The sequence below is a fragment of the Pan paniscus genome, chromosome 14 (genome assembly GCF_029289425.2).
Source record: "Pan paniscus chromosome 14, NHGRI_mPanPan1-v2.0_pri, whole genome shotgun sequence".
NCBI lineage: Eukaryota > Metazoa > Chordata > Mammalia > Primates > Hominidae > Pan > Pan paniscus.
Window position 1 is genome coordinate 27606663 of NC_073263.2, and position 15589 is coordinate 27622251.

The 15589-nt window shown below is 45.8% G+C and overlaps 1 protein-coding gene across 1 annotated transcript in view; it reads right to left on the minus strand.

Moving 5' to 3' along the window:
• Positions 1–15589, minus strand: part of FLT3 (fms related receptor tyrosine kinase 3) — a 97956-nt gene that overhangs the window by 16605 nt on the left and 65762 nt on the right. The window contains exons 13-19 of the mRNA XM_034936495.3: positions 14687–14793; positions 14468–14600; positions 14273–14377; positions 8578–8688; positions 7494–7647; positions 5271–5353; positions 3753–3880 (exon numbers count right to left, since the gene is read on the minus strand). Coding sequence (XP_034792386.1) covers positions 3753–3880; positions 5271–5353; positions 7494–7647; positions 8578–8688; positions 14273–14377; positions 14468–14600; positions 14687–14793 — 821 coding nt within the window. The remainder of the gene's footprint in view (positions 1–3752; positions 3881–5270; positions 5354–7493; positions 7648–8577; positions 8689–14272; positions 14378–14467; positions 14601–14686; positions 14794–15589) is intronic.

The following is a 15589-nucleotide window of genomic DNA, read 5'->3' on the forward strand; positions in this document are numbered from 1 at the left end:
TTCAGTGCCATCTACCTGCACTTTGCCCACTTTACCCCAGGTCTGCAACCTGCCTCCTCCTCCTGCCTGTCTGCCCAAGCTGCTCTGGCCAAGGCCTGCACTGACTGGCTTGACACCCACACAGTCTCGATCTGACGGGACCTCCCTGTGGTGTCTGCTGCTGGTGGCCAGCCCCTCCCGCTTCTGGTCCTTCCTCTGGGAACCCTGCGCATGGTTCACTCCTGCTTTCTCCCCACTGCTCTGCTGGCTCCTGTCTCCCTCAGGGGCTTTGTGCACGAGCCTACTCTCACTCCTGAGGGCTGCATCCTCACATCCCACACCCTCACCCAAGCCATTTCATCCAAACCTAGGGATGCAACCACCATTGCCCACATCCCTATTTCCAACCCAAACATTTCTCTTGAGTTTCAGACAGGAGAAGTGTCCAAGTGTCTGCTAGACCACGCCCTACTTGGTTGCTCAAGGCACCTCACATTCAGTATGTCCAACACATTACCTTTCTCCAAAAAAAACTCCTCCTGATTCCATGCTTCCTATCCTATCCCACATTTCCTGCTGGTTTTCCTTTTCCTTCAAAAATCTCCATTAGTCCAAGCATGAAGCACGCACTCCCTCAGAAAGCCTCTTCCACTGCATCTCCCCTTCCCCCAACCAGGTCTGCTGTGCAGATCCCTCCCCTGGGTTCCCAGAACTTACTTCAGTCACAACACTTATCATGCTACAGTGTTGTCTTTTTTAAACTTTTAAAAATTTTTTATTTTTATTTTTTGAGAAAGTCTCACTCTGTCACCCAGGCTGGAGTGCAGCGGTACAATCTCTGCTCACTGCAACCTCTGCCTCCCAGTTCAAGCGATTCTCATGCCTCAGCCTCCTAAGTAGCTGGGATTATAGGCGTGCACCACCGTGCCTGGCTGTTTTTCTATTCTTAGTAGAGATGGGGTTTTGCCATGTTGGCCAGGCTGGTCTTGAACTCTTGGCCTCAAGCAATCCACCGTCTCAACCTCCCAAAGTGCTGGGACTACAGGCCTGAGCCACCCACCCCTGGCCTCAGTGTCATCTTTGACTTGCATGTCTGCTTGTCTCTGTCTCCCCTATCATTCATAAGATCTTCGAGCCCAGGAGTCATATCATAACTGACTCTGTATCTCCAGCATCTAGTACAGTGCTTGGCACGTAGCTGGGGCTCAACAAATGTTTGATGAAGTCAAGGGCCTATAGAGGAAACTGAGGGGCACCCAGAGGAATATCAGGGAGGGGGTGAGAGACAAGAAGGGGACAGTGACACGCATGATTCAAAGGGGAGGCCTGATGTGAAGATAAAAGGATAGAAGGCCTAAGAAACTGGATGTTCTTCAAAAATTCATATTATTACAAGCCTGGGGTTGAAGGGGAAGCAGTGCCCCTTGACCGCCAGTTGGGAGTAGTTTGAGTATTTACTTAGCTATGGGCAGCAAACCAGGCCAGACAATCTAAGTAGGTGTTCTCCCACCTCTATAAAGATGTTCGTGGGCCAGGTACAGTGGCTCACGCCTGTAATCCCAGCACTTTGGGAAGCCGAGGCGGGCAAATCACTTGAGTCGGGAGTTTGAGACCAGTCTGACCAACATAGCGAAACCTTATCCCTACAAAAATACAAAAAAATTAGCCAGGTGTGGTGGTGCGCACCTGTAACCCCAGCTACTTGGGAAGCCAAGGCAGGAGGATCGCTTGAACCCGGGAGGCAGAGGATGCAGTGAGCTGAGATCGCACCACTGCACTCCAGCCTGGGCAACAGAGCAAGACATTGTCTCAAAAACAAAAACAAAAAATGCTTGTGGAAGCAGGATTGTAGTTGTATAAGTGAAATAGAGAAAGACTCAGGTGGGCAAGATGCACGAGCAAGAAGAATCCAAACAGCAGGTGGGGAAAATGAAGAGAAGAATGTGCCTCGCAGTTCAGAGGTGCGGAAATATTACTGTGACAGTAATTTTTTAAAACTTGTATTATTATTGCTTTTAAGCTTATTTCATTATTATTTTGAATAGACAGACTGGAGGGCAGTGGTATAGTCATAGCTCATTGCAGCCTGGAACTCTTGGGCTTCCCTCCAAAAGCACTGGGATTACAGACGTACACCACTGTGCCCAGCCTATTTATTTATTTTTAATTAATTTTTTTTTTTTTTGAGATGGAGTCTCACTCTGTCACCCAGGCTGGAGTGCAGTGGCGCCATCTTGGCTCACTGCAAGCTCCGCCTCCCAAGTTCACGCCATTCTCCTGCCTCAGCCTCCCAAGTAGCTGGGACTACAGGCGCCTGCCACCACACCTGGATAATTTTTTTTGTATAGAGACGGGGTTTCACCGTGTTAGCCAGGATGGTCTCGATCTCCTGACCTCGTGATCCGCCCGCCTCAGCCTCCCAAAGTGTTGGGATTACAGGCGTGAGCTACCGCGCCCGGCTGCCTATTTTTTATTTTTTAGAGAAAGAGTCTTGCTCTGTCACCCAGGATGGAGTGCAGTGGTGCGATCCTAGCTCACTGCAGTTTCCAACTCCTGGGCTCAAGCAATCCTCCCACCTTGGCCTCCCAAGTACCTGGAACTGCAGACACACACCATGAACGTCTGGCTGAGGCAGTAATTTTTTAAAGAAAAAAGGCCGGGTGTGGTGGCTCACGCCTGTAATCCCAGCACTTTGGGAGGCTGAGGCAGATGGATTGCTTGAGCTCAGGATTTCAAGACCAGCCTGGGCAACACGGTGAATTCCCATCTCTATTAAAATACAAAAAATTAGCCAGGCATGCTGGTATGCACCCATGGTCCCAGCTACATGGAAGGCTGAGGCATGAGAATTGCTTGAACCCAGGAAGCAGAGGTTGTAGTGAGCCAAGATCACACCACTGCACTCCAGCCTGGGCAACAGAGCGAGACTCTGTCTCCAAAAACAAAACAAAGCAAAACAAAAAAAATACAATTGAAAGTAGTCTTTCCAAATTCAGAGAGAAAACAGGAGAGAAGAGGCAAGGGGAAGAAAGTGGAGGAGAAGAGGAGGAGGAGATTAGAAGACTGCAAGAAAAATGAGGGGGAAGAATTTTGGGAAATAAAGAGAAGGTAATGAAAGGCAAGCAAACGAGGAAGGAAGGTAGCCAGAGAGTGGGCTATGATCTGCTTATAGGCAGGAGACATTTGAAATCACAGAGAACAGCGGGTGGAAAGGCAGTTCAAAAAGAGTGCAAAACTGGGGTAGAGACATGGTTCACGGCAGGCTCCAGGGCCTTACCAACGAATGGATCTGGGGTTAGCAACAGAGGAGGCAGTGAGCCTGCAGGACTGCCAGCCCACAGCACGTAGGGTGAGAATTAGACAAAGACACTCAGGGTGGCTGGCTCGGTTTCAGCCTCCACTCCTCCCCTGGGTTGAATGCCCACATGCAGGGCACAACCTGAACAGCCGTTCAGAAAGGGACTGACAATGCTACGCTTTGTTTTGAGGAAGGATTTCTGAGGACTTCCTATCTCGACCTTCAGCCCTGGAAGTTTCAGGGGACTTTGTGCAGCCTGGGAGGGCTGTGCTAGCCGTGACCTCACAAGGGATCCCAAGCCTTTATGCTACTACAATTAGCCAAGAGCCAAGGTAACATGCTAGGTGACTCCAACAGCGAACAGGGGAGAAAAGGCAGACTTTAAGGGATACAAGTTAAAATAAACAAGAAAACATATATAAGCACATCTTTTCACATCTTTTTTTGGTTTGTTTTTTCTTTAAAAGGAGCATACCGACTTAAATTCCAGAAATTCCATTCCTTTGGCAACTTGATATGCAAAGCAAAGAAGATCTTCAAATGTAAGCACATTCAAGTCCTCCTCTTCTTCCAGCCTTTTTTGGTTTTCATATTCAATTTCATCTGTAAAATAGAGCCAGTCTTCACTTTTGCCAAAACTCTAAGAAGTTGCCTTATTAAATCTCTATGGGAAGGTTATTCAAGCCAGAGTTAGGTGAGGTGCTAAGACATGAAGCTATCGCATTATCTTCCCGGCAGCATTAGAGATGACCTGTTTATGCTGCCTATGAAGGGTCACTGGAGACTTGTTTTGGTTAGAGATAAACTTTGGAACTGCTTTGATGACCGATGACCTCCTGACTGATTAGTCAGGAGTTTTAGATACTTCTCTTTTGCACTAGGTAGGGCTGTCACAGTGGGAAAGGAATTAATATTAATTGTCTATCCCTTTTTTTTTTTTTTTTGAGAAGGAGTCTCGCTCTGTCACCCAGGCTGGAGTGCAGTGACACGATCTTGGCATGCTGCAACTGGATTCTCCTGCCTCAGCCTCCCGAATAGCTGGGACTACAGGCTTATGCTAATTTTTTGTATTTTTAGTAGAGAAGGGTTTCACCATGTTAGCCAGGATGGTCTTGATCTCCTGACCTCGTGATCCACCCACCTCAGCCTCCCAAAGTGGTGGGATTACAGGCGTGAGCCACTGTGCCCGGCCCATCTATCCTATTTCATAAACTGTATTGTGCATTTTATATTCTTCCATTTACTCCTTCCTTTTTTTTCTTTCTTTCTTTTTTTTTTTTTTGAGTTGAAGTCTCACTCTGTTGCCCAGGTTGGAATGCAGTGGTGCAATCTCAGCTCACTGCAACCTCTGCCTCTTGGGTTCAAGCAATCCTCCTGCCTCAGCCTCCCAAGTAGCTGGGATTGCAGGCGTGCACCACCATACCCAGCTAATTTTTGTATTTTTAGTAGAGACAAGGTTTCTCCATGTTGGGCCAGGCTGATCTTGAACTCCTGACCTCAGGTGACCTGCCTGCCTCGGCCTCCCAAGGCGTGATTACAGGCGTGAGCCACCACGCCCAGCCCCTCATTTACTCCTTCTAACAGTCCTGTGAGGAAGGTAGTGTTAGGCCTATTTTATAAACAAGAAAATTGTGATTCTGGTGGTCACATAACTTGTCCAAAGTCATCCAGTCAGAAAGCAAAGTAAGCAGAAGTTAATCCAAATTCTATGTAACTTCGGAACTCATTATCTCTTCCACTTGTCAGGTAATAAGATGGCTGTAATTAATATATGACTTTAAATGAATAATCTGACCAAATAAAATAGTCCTCAGTGTTTATTAGTTGAATGTTGACATAAAATCTACAGTATACAAACTGGCTTTTAGCTATCATCTGACAATTAGCAAATTTTAAAATGCTTTTGTGTTTACACACTTTTAAAAAATAGCTAACATAAAACTTTTGCATTCATTTCCATTTTAAAGTGCTACCACTTAGAATAAAATATTACCTTCAGAGTGAAATGAATTCCCATGAAGCCCTGAGATTTGATCCGAGTCCGGGTGTATCTGAACTTCTCTTGAACCAGGCATGCTATTAAAAAATTTTGTTTTTTCATTATTTACATTATTCTTCTCAGCAGACATTTTATTTTAAAAATGTAATTCATCAAATAAATGGATTCCAGTTATAAATTGACTTTTAAATTAAAAGCACACCATCCATTTGTCCATTTTTTGTGTACATTAAAAACATCTGTGTAACTGGGCTTGCCAGTCTAAGATAAAAGTCATCCCTGTTTTCCATATAGAATCTTACAGTTCAAAAAGGACCTCACTCAATCCTTGCCACAACCTATGAGATGGGTGGCATTTTATAAAAAGAGAAATTAGGCACAGTGAGATAAATACGATTCGAGTGGAACCAGGACTCACATCGATCTCATTCTTTGGTTTCTGAACTCAGCCCACTTTCCCTCACATAATACAGATCTTCCCGAGAGTACCGTAAGCGTTTCACCATCCTTCTTTTTTCCAGTTTGCCTTTGTAAAGCTCATTTCTTTTTACTGTGAAATTAATAAATAGCAATAATACAAATCTCTTTTAAGGTATATAAAAATTCTTCCCTGAGGAGCTCTGTAGGAATTATAAATAGATCATGATTCAATTTATTCTAATATACGAGTTTAACCCAATGTACAATTTACATATCTTTAGGAAATGGCTTCATGCTTTCAGACCACAAATATTCCAAAAGGAATAATTTCAGTGCATTTAATATTCCAGTGAACAGAACGAATCAAAGGGGCTAAGTACTGACCAGTGGATACTGGTCACACACATCGGACTCAGTAGGTTAGCCCCTCTGTTCCAGAATATGAGTGGCTTTATAGAGTTCTCATTTCTAGACGATGAGCTGGGAAGTGAGTGTAAAGGGGAGGACTGGTGTGACGGGCATGCACAGGTTAAGGGCAGCTGCACACGGACGTGCATGGGGATCTCCGTGGGGCCTGGTGGCTTTAAGACACTGGGTCTGTGTCTCAGACCTGGAAGGCCAGAGGCCTGCACTTAAAACTTACATTCTAAGAAAACAAAGCCAGGACTCTCAAATGTATCCCTAAAAAGCCCCTGGTAAAGAAAAAAGTCTCCAATAAACAAACACCCTTCAGAATAAGGGAGAACTTCCATACAGGGAGGGAAATAAGAACGCGCCAAGGCTCAGCCAGGCGCGGTGGCTCATGCCTATAATTCCAGCACCTTGCGGGGCCTAGGTGGGTGGATCAACTGAGGTCAGGAGTTCAACACCAGCCTGACCAACATGGTGAAACCCTGTCTCCACTAAAAATACAAAATTAGCTGGGCGTGGTGGCACATGCCTGTAGTCTCAACTACTCGGGAGGCTGAGGCAAGAGAATCGCTTGAACCTGGGATGTGGAGGTTGCAGTGAGCTGAGATCACACCATTGCACTCCAGCCTAGGCAACAGAGCGAAACTCTGTCTGAAAAAAAAAAAAAAAAGAATGCTCCAAGGCTCAACGAATGCCTCCATCAGAATGCCTGGGAATCCATTCAGAGAAAGGTGCTACAAAGCCATGATGCTCAAGTAATTAGCAAGAAAGTTCAAGGATGAGGAGGAGATCCAGCAAACTCCTACAGCCCTCATTTATGCCCGCTAAAGCAATAAATCCCTGCAGGACCAAGCATCTCTCAGGATCCCCATAGATGCGGAGGATAAACGCAGAGCAGAGACAAGGTTACTGCTACTTTACTGTGTCCCCATCACGTGTCAATCAATCCATCCTAATATCTTAGAATCCAATTTGAGTTCAGCGTTCTTTTGCGCAGTAGTCCCAGGACCCTAGCTGCTCTCTTTGAATATGTTAAGGACTTTGGAAAAAGTCTTCATTCTTTCTACCAATACCTGTGAGGCAACCAGGTGTCCTGAAAGACTGAATAATGCACCTTTCCCCAAACCAAATAGGCGTCTACGGTGTGATGCAGGCATGGGTGGAGAGAGACTAGCTCAGCTATAGTACCTGTACTGAAGGAAAGGGACAGGACTCGTTGTTCCATGTCAACAGGGAAACTATAGCAAAGATTCAGGAAATCTCTAGGTTGCAGGACCCACAGACCTCATGGTGCCTTTAGAAACTGGTCGACGAAGTGTGTTTGAACAGCACACTTTGTCTACGTTCTATGATGTGTAATTATGAAACCCTGACCCAGCCTCTTACCTGGAATTTGGATGTGATTGGAAAGTGGGGTAAAAACTGAAATTGTGTTCCTTGAAAATCTCTGTCCAAGTCCTGTGAAATTTTTCTCTTTTACTTCTTAGATAGTTGAGAAGATCACCATAGCAACAGTATTCAAAAATCAAGTAAATTGGTCCTGAAATAGTTACAGTTTCAATTATAGGCATACACAAAGCAAACTGTTATTTCAGAAGTCTATGTAGCAGACAACATACTCTTAGGAGGGCTCGGTTCTCTGCTGACTTGGGGACAGTACAACTTTTTCTGAGCCTAGCTCTTCTTATACTTTAAATTCAGTTTCAGCTTTTGCTCAAATTTCTTTGGAAAGCAGCATCTTCTTGACATTCTCTGTGGCCCTTGTTTGTATGTGTGGCCTCACCAATACCACTGGCCTCCTGGATTCTCCAGTTGGCAACTGAAAGTAATGTTCTAGCTGTGTATTATAGGTGAACACTTGGTAACTATATGCTGATTTGCTGTTTGCTTGAGGAGGGAGAAATATATTCCCAGTCCTCTCTCAGATTCACTTTCCTCTTTTTCCTTTCTTTTAGTACCAGCCCCAGGCCTGCTGCTGCAGAAAGAATGAACCTTGGGCACATCATTTGGGTATTTCTAGGCAGAAGAGAGAGGATCAGAGGGCATGCCCCAGAGAATTCTGGGAAAGTAAAGTCTGATATCCTAGCTAGGCTGTGCCGTATTTGACGGCAGCCCAACTGGGGCAGTGGCCAGGCTCTGTAACCACTCTCACTACGCCTGTGCACCAGCTTCCAAGCTGGGAGAGAAGCACAGACACCACCAAATGTACTTGCAATGTTGTTGTTGTTGTTGTTTTTAAGCAGGTGAGAATTATGCAATATATCCCGATAAAGCAGATGAATGAGGCATTCTTTATTTTGACCCCTCTGATTTATAGAGTGCTCAGTGTCTAATTCCACTTGGGTTTGAGAGTTCACACTGTGACTGAGAAAAGACAAAGAATTAAAAAGAGAGAGAGAGAGAGCAAACATCCTCTTTGTCATCAAGCTACAGTCTTTTTGATGAGGTGATTTTCGTGGAAGTGGGTTACCTGACAGTGTGCACGCCCCCAGCAGATTCACAATATTCTCGTGGCTTCCCAGCTGGGTCATCATCTTGAGTTCTGACATGAGTGCCTCTCTTTCAGAGCTGTCTGCTTTTTCTGTCAAAGAAAGGAGCACTAAAAATGTAAAACTCAAGTAAAATACGAATTTTATGTCATTAAATAAAATTTTTCTCAGCTCAGAGTCAATCTGCATTATTTATTTAAATTCAAAATTATGAGAGAAGCCAGGCATGGTGGGTCATGCCTGTAATCCCAGCACTTTGGGAGGCCGAGGTGGGTGGATCACTTGAGGTCAGGAGTTCAAGACTGGCCTGGCCAATATGGTGAAACCTCGTCTCTACTAAAAATACAAAAATTAGCCAGGCGTGGTGGCAGGCACCTGTAATCCCAGCTACTTGGGAGGCTGAGGCAGGAGAATCGCTTGAATGTGGGAGGCAGAGGTTGCAATTATCTGAGATTGCACCATTGCACTCCAGCCTGGGCAACAAGAGTGAAACTCCATCTTAAAATAAATAAATAAACAAACAAACAATATCCTGTGTTTTAAGACAGAATTTCTCCTTTTTCTTTTTTTTTTCCTTTTCTTTCTTTCTTTTATTTTTTGACACAGTATCTCACTCTGTCACCCAGGCTGGAGTGTAGTGACATGATCTCAGCTTACTGTAGCCTCTGCCTCCTGGGCTCAAGTGATCCTCCTACCTCAGCCCTCCAAGTTACTGGTACTACAAGCACAGGCCATCATGCCCAGCTAATTTTTATATTTTTTGTAGAGATGGGGTCTCACCATGTTGCCCAGGCTGGTCTTGAACTCCTAGATTCAAGCAATCCTCCCAACTCCGCCTCCCAAAGTGCTGGGAATATAGGCATGAGCCACCATGCCCAGCCTAAGGCAGAATTCAGACTGTAGTATAGGGCTGGGCGCAGTGGCTCACACCTGTAATCCCAACATTTTGGGAGGCCAAGGCGGGTGGATCACTTAAGGTCAGGAGTTGAAGACCAACCTGGCCAACATGGTGAAACCCTGTCTCTACTAAACATACAAAAAATTAGCCGGGCGTGCCAGTGCGTACCTGTAATTCCACCTACTCAGGAGGATGAGGCAAAAGAATCCCTTGAACTGGGGAGGCAGAGGTTGCAGTGAGCCGAGATTGAGCCCCTGCACCACTCCAGCCTGGGTGACAGAGCGAGACTCTGTCTCAAAAACAAAACAAAACAAAGACTATAGTATAAATGTTGAATCTGGTAATGCACCTTTCAACAGGACTTTCCTCTACCTACCAAAATAAAAATCCTTACAGTTGGCCCTCCAAACAAACAAAATAATAACACATGCTTTTCCTCCTCAGTACAAGTTAACAGAAGGGAGAAACGTCCTTTTTGTTTGTTTGTTTGAACTCTTGGATTTGTTGTAGTCAGAGAGAGATAACAGTGTCGTGAGCATGGTTGACTCTAGCCTGTGGCCCTCAGGTCTAGAACATTAGATTTGCCAGCAAGTCCAATGGGAGAAGGTCAAAGAGGACTAATTCCCACTATCAAGTGCTCAAGAGACCCATTAATTGACATTGAGAAATAAAACTGCCAAGCAGGCTAGAACACATTGGTTGGCCAATGCATTCTCTCTCTAGGGAAAATTCCAGATAGCTCAGCAAACTGTACTTATAAGCTGACTTAGAAGCACAGTGTGAGGAAAGTCACCATGGAATCCAAGGGCTCCCGTCATTGCGGCTGATGTGCAGTTGGTCAGGGCAGCCCGGGCAGCCACAGGGGCAAGGGCAGGGTCTCTGGACTTCCCTCTCCAGGCTCCAGGCACCACCCCTCTGTGAACAGACTTTTTCTTCCAGATATAGTAACTCTTCTTTACATTCAGTGAAGATTTGGTTCCATTGCCAGGTTCCATTATTTTGCCCAGGAAGGCATCCTAACCTTTATAGTGGCTTCTCCGGTGCTGACATCCTCTATTTTGGTTGGGGCAAGCTCTCAGGGGTATCCTTGTTTCCAAGATTTTAGCTTGGGGGTGGGATTTCCTGTGGGCCCTGGGACCCCCTAATACATCATGTCTTCAGCTTCACGCTGGACAGGGATTCGGGGCTTTACTTGTTCATGTCCTATTCCTCATGGCTAAAATAATATCTTAAATTTTTTAGCATGCTTAGCTTCTTCTAAGCATTTTCATGTACCATTACCTCTTTCATTCAGTCATTTAACAAGTATTTATTGAGTGCCTACTCTGTAAGAGCCAATGTCCTAGACACTGGGGAATGAAGGAAAAACAAGACACAACCCTTGTCTTCCTGGATCTTAGAGTCTCCTGGAGAAGGCAGAGAAGTAAATAAGCCATGACAATACAGTGCCATAAATGCGATACGGCAGGCAAGGCGTGGGTCCTCGCGCCTCTAATCCCAACATCTTGGGAGGCTGAGACAAGCGGGAGAATTGCTGGTGCCCAGGAGTTCAAGAAAGGCCTGGGCAAAATAGCAAGAGCTTGTCTCTACTTAAAAATAAAATAAAATAAAAATAAATAAATAAATAAATAAAATAAAAATTAGCTGGGCTTGGTGGTGCATGCATGTAGTTCCAGTTACTGGAAAGGCTGCAGACCATCACTTGAGCCCAGGACTTCAAGCTTGCAGTGAGCTATGATGACTTCACTGCACTCCAGCCTGGGTGACAGAGTGAGACCCTATCTCAAAAAAAGAAAAAAGAAAGAAAAAAAATGCAACGTTGGGCTGGGCACGGTGGCTCACGCCTGTAATCCCAGCACTTTGGGAGGCTGAGACAGGCGGATCACGAGGTCTGGAGATCGAGACCATCCTGGCTAACACGGTGAAACTCTGTCTCTATTAAAAATACAAAAAAATTTAGCCGGGCGTGGTGGTGGGTGCCTGTAGTCCCAGCTACTAGGGAGGCTGAGGCAGGAGAATGGCGTGAACCCAGGAGGCGGAGCTTACAGTGAGCCGAGATGGTGCCACTGCACTCCAGCCTGGGCGACAGAGTGAGACTCCGTCTCAAAAAAAAAAAAAGAAAAAATGCAACGTGGCAAAGGAGTGCAGGGGTACTGTAGGGTCAAAAGGGATAGCTACCTTAGCCTTGGAGGGGTGGAGAAAGGAGCATTCAATGTCTAAACTGAGTCCTGAAGAAAAATGGGAGGTGGCCAGGTGACTCATGGTGGAAGGGGAGGAGAACAGTGCTGAGGGTTGTGAAAGAGTGGGCAAAGGTCGAGAAAGGAGAGAGCACAGCACCACAGACACAGACCCTGCCCTCATGAGGCACAGGGGCTACTGGACAGATGGGACAACAATTGGATGTTAAAAAATGTCATGACAAAGGTGATGGATTCTACGGGGGAAAGCCTGCAGAGAGCTAATGTCGCACATTGCAAGGGCCTCAATATTGTCTGTGGTGTGAGACAGAGGAAGTGGTGTTTAAGCTGAGATCTGAGGGGGCAGTGGGAGATACCTACATGAAAGGGGAAGGGGAAGCAGAAGGATCCACTTGTGCAAAGGCCCCACAGTGGGTGGGAGGACAGTGCTGGGGGAACTGAAAGAAGGCCAGCGCTCTGGGGTGCCGAGAGCAAGAGGTGGGGAGGCGGCGGTGGCCCAGCCATGCGGGTGGTGGAGGAAATGTGAAGTAGGAAAGCCATTTGATCTGCTTAGCCTTTCGCCACTGTCACTTGGACCTCAGCATGGAGAAGCCAAAGGGAGGCAAGAGTGGATACAGGAACCTGCTTTGGAAGCTTTTGTCCAGGAGAGAGCCTTGAACTAGAGTGGTGGTCATAGAGATGGAGGGACGAGGATGGAATCAAGAGACACTAATCGGAAACCTGATAGGATTAGCTCACAGGGTGTTAGAAAGAGGAAGGCGTCAAGGAAAAGTCACGGGTTTCTAGTGTGCCCAACTATATAGAATGTGGTTATTTATTCACTGGCATTCATTACCAGTCACAGAGAGGACTGCTGGTGCAGGGCCAGGGTTAGGGGAATTCACCTTGCATACACTGTGTTAAAGGGACCTTTGAGACATCCAAACATTTAACATATGAACCTGAAGCTCCAAAAGGAGACGCAAGCATGAGGGCCCTTGGTGTATGGGAGGACATCACGGGTGTAGGGGGGATGGACTGTGTTGAGTGTGTGGAGCGAAAACGCAAGGCGGTCCAGGAGCAAGCCTACAGGGATGCCCCATAAAAAGCTGGATGGAGCCTGGGCAACATGGCGAAGCCCCATCTCTACCAAAAATACAAAAATTAGCCAGGCATGGTGGCGCATGCCTGTAGTCCCCCCTACTCAGGAGCCTGAAGTGGGAGGATGGCTTGAGCCTGGGAAGTGGAGGTTGCAGTGAGCTGAGATCACACCACTGCACTCCAGCCTGGGCAACAGAGCAAGGCTGTGTTTCAAAATCAGCCACAACAACAAAAGCTGGATAGAAGAAGATGAGCCCACAAAGGACTGAGTTTCAAAATCAGCCACAACAACAAAAGCTGGATGGAAGAAGATGAGCCCACAAAGGACTGAGAAGGGCAGAGGGGTGGGAGGAAAACCAGAATATGGTGACACAAAACCCAAAGAAAGAAAGCTTCTGGATGGAGAGAAGAATCAACAGCATCAATTCATGCTGAACAATCAAGTAATGAGGACTGAAAAATATCCATTAGGCTTGGTTTGGTTTGAAGTCACTGTTGACCTTACAAGAGAGCCAGCTGGAGATGCTTTTGCTGGGTCAGCGGTGGTAACGGTGAGGCCAGCAATGGGGCTGGACGCCAGATCGGAATGGATGGAGCAATGAAGTGAGGATACAAAGGGCCCCAGTTTTCTCTCCTACCCAGAGTCTGTTTCAACCCACACCTGTAATCCCAGCACTTTAGGAGGCCAAGGCAGCCTCACTTGAGCCAGGAGTTTGCAACCATCCTGGGCAATATGGTGAGACACCATATCTACAAAAAAAAAAAAAAAAATTAGCCAATTGTCTTGGCACACTCCTGTGAGGCTGAGGTGAGAGCATCGCTAGAGCCAAGGAGGTCGAGGCTGCAGTGAGCTATGATCACAGCACTCTAGCCTGGGTAACAGAGCAAGATCCTGTCTCTAAAAATAAAACAAAATAAAACAACACACATGTAAGAAAGAACTTCTGCCTGTGGCAACTGTATCCCCAAATATCAAAGCCTATAAAAACTAAATAGGCCTGGCACAGTGGCTCACGCCTGTAATCCCAACACTTTGGGAGGCCGAGGCGGGCAGATAGTTTGAGCTCAAGAGTCCCGGATCAGCCTAGGCAACATGGTGAAACCCCGTCTCTACCAAAAATGAAAAACTTAGCTGAGCGTGGTGGTGCGCGCCTGTAGCCCCAGCTGCTGAGGAGCCTGAGCCCAGTGGGTGGAGGCTGCAGTGAGCCATGATCACACTACTGTACTCCAGCCTAGGTGACAGAGTGAGACCCTGTCTCAAAAAAATAAAACAAAATAAAAATAAACAAAGAGAGAAGTGGAAGAAGAGGTGGAGTTTTGTATTTATGACTTGAATTTTGTATTCATGACTGGGTTGACACCCCAATCCACTCCATTTTTAGCCTTGAAACATGGCAAACAGTAACCATTAAAAGGATGGAAAAGAGAAGAAGGCATGGGTGGGAAACTGTGCCTCCCATTTTTGTGCATCTTTGTTGCTGTCCTTCCACTATACTGTACCTTTCAGCATTTTGACGGCAACCTGGATTGAGACTCCTGTTTTGCTAATTCCATAAGCTGTTGCGTTCATCACTTTTCCAAAAGCACCTGATCCTAGTACCTTCCCTGCAAAGACAAATGGTGAGTACGTGCATTTTAAAGATTTTCCAATGGAAAAGAAATGCTGCAGAAACATTTGGCACATTCCATTCTTACCAAACTCTAAATTTTCTCTTGGAAACTCCCATTTGAGATCATATTCATATTCTCTGAAATCAACGTAGAAGTACTCATTATCTGAGGAGCCAGTCACCTGTACCATCTGTAGCTGGCTTTCATACCTAAATTGCTTCAGAGATGAAATGATGAGTCAGTTAGGAATAGGCAGTTCTGCAGATAGAGGAAAGAATAATGAATTTTTATCTTTGCTTTTACCTTTTTGTACTTGTGACAAATTAGCAGGGTTAAAATGACAATGAAGAGAAGACAAACACCAATTGTTGCATAGAATGAGATGTTGTCTTGGATGAAAGGGAAGGGGCCTGCAACAAAAGAGTGTCACTCAGCGATGAAACAGAATTCCTGTGTGACATTATAAATAGTGGACAACTCATTATAATCTCTCACATCCTGTTTCAGTAATAATCATTTTCAGTCCTCACAACCGCTCTACATATACTCTACTCCCCACAATCAGGCAATGTCCCTGTAAAGGACACATTTCCTCCCTAGAAAATTGCAGATTATTCTCAATCCATTCTTTAAAACCATTTACTATGGTAAATTTACAAGAATTACATCTGGGCCAGGCACGATGGCTCATGCCTGTAGTCCCAGCACTTTGGGAGGCCAAGATGGGAGGATCACTTGAGTCCAAGAATTAGACACCAGCCCAGGCAACACAGTGAAATCCCGTCTCTAAAAAAATTCAAAAATTAGCTGGGCGTGGTGGCAGGTGCCTGTAATCCCAGCTGCTTGGGAGGCTGAGGCAGGAGAATCGCTTGAACCCTGGAGGCAGAGGTGAGCCAAGATCACACCACTGCACTGCAGCCTGGGTGACAGAGCGAGACTCCATCTCAAAAAAAAAAAATGCATGGATTTAAACCTACAGGATGTACAAGTCAGAGAAAAAAGAAGTTCATATCCCTTTTATGAAGGTCGCACATCAAAGTGGAGAAGTCAGTTTTGTGAGGTTGGTGATCCTAATTACTAGGGTGGGCAGCCAGGTTTCACAATTATTTAACTTAGGAGGGCTCTAAAAAGCAAACCAAAAATTATAAAACACCAAGCTGAGGGCAAATAAGGAGGCTAATCAAAAGGGAAAATGACAGAGACTCC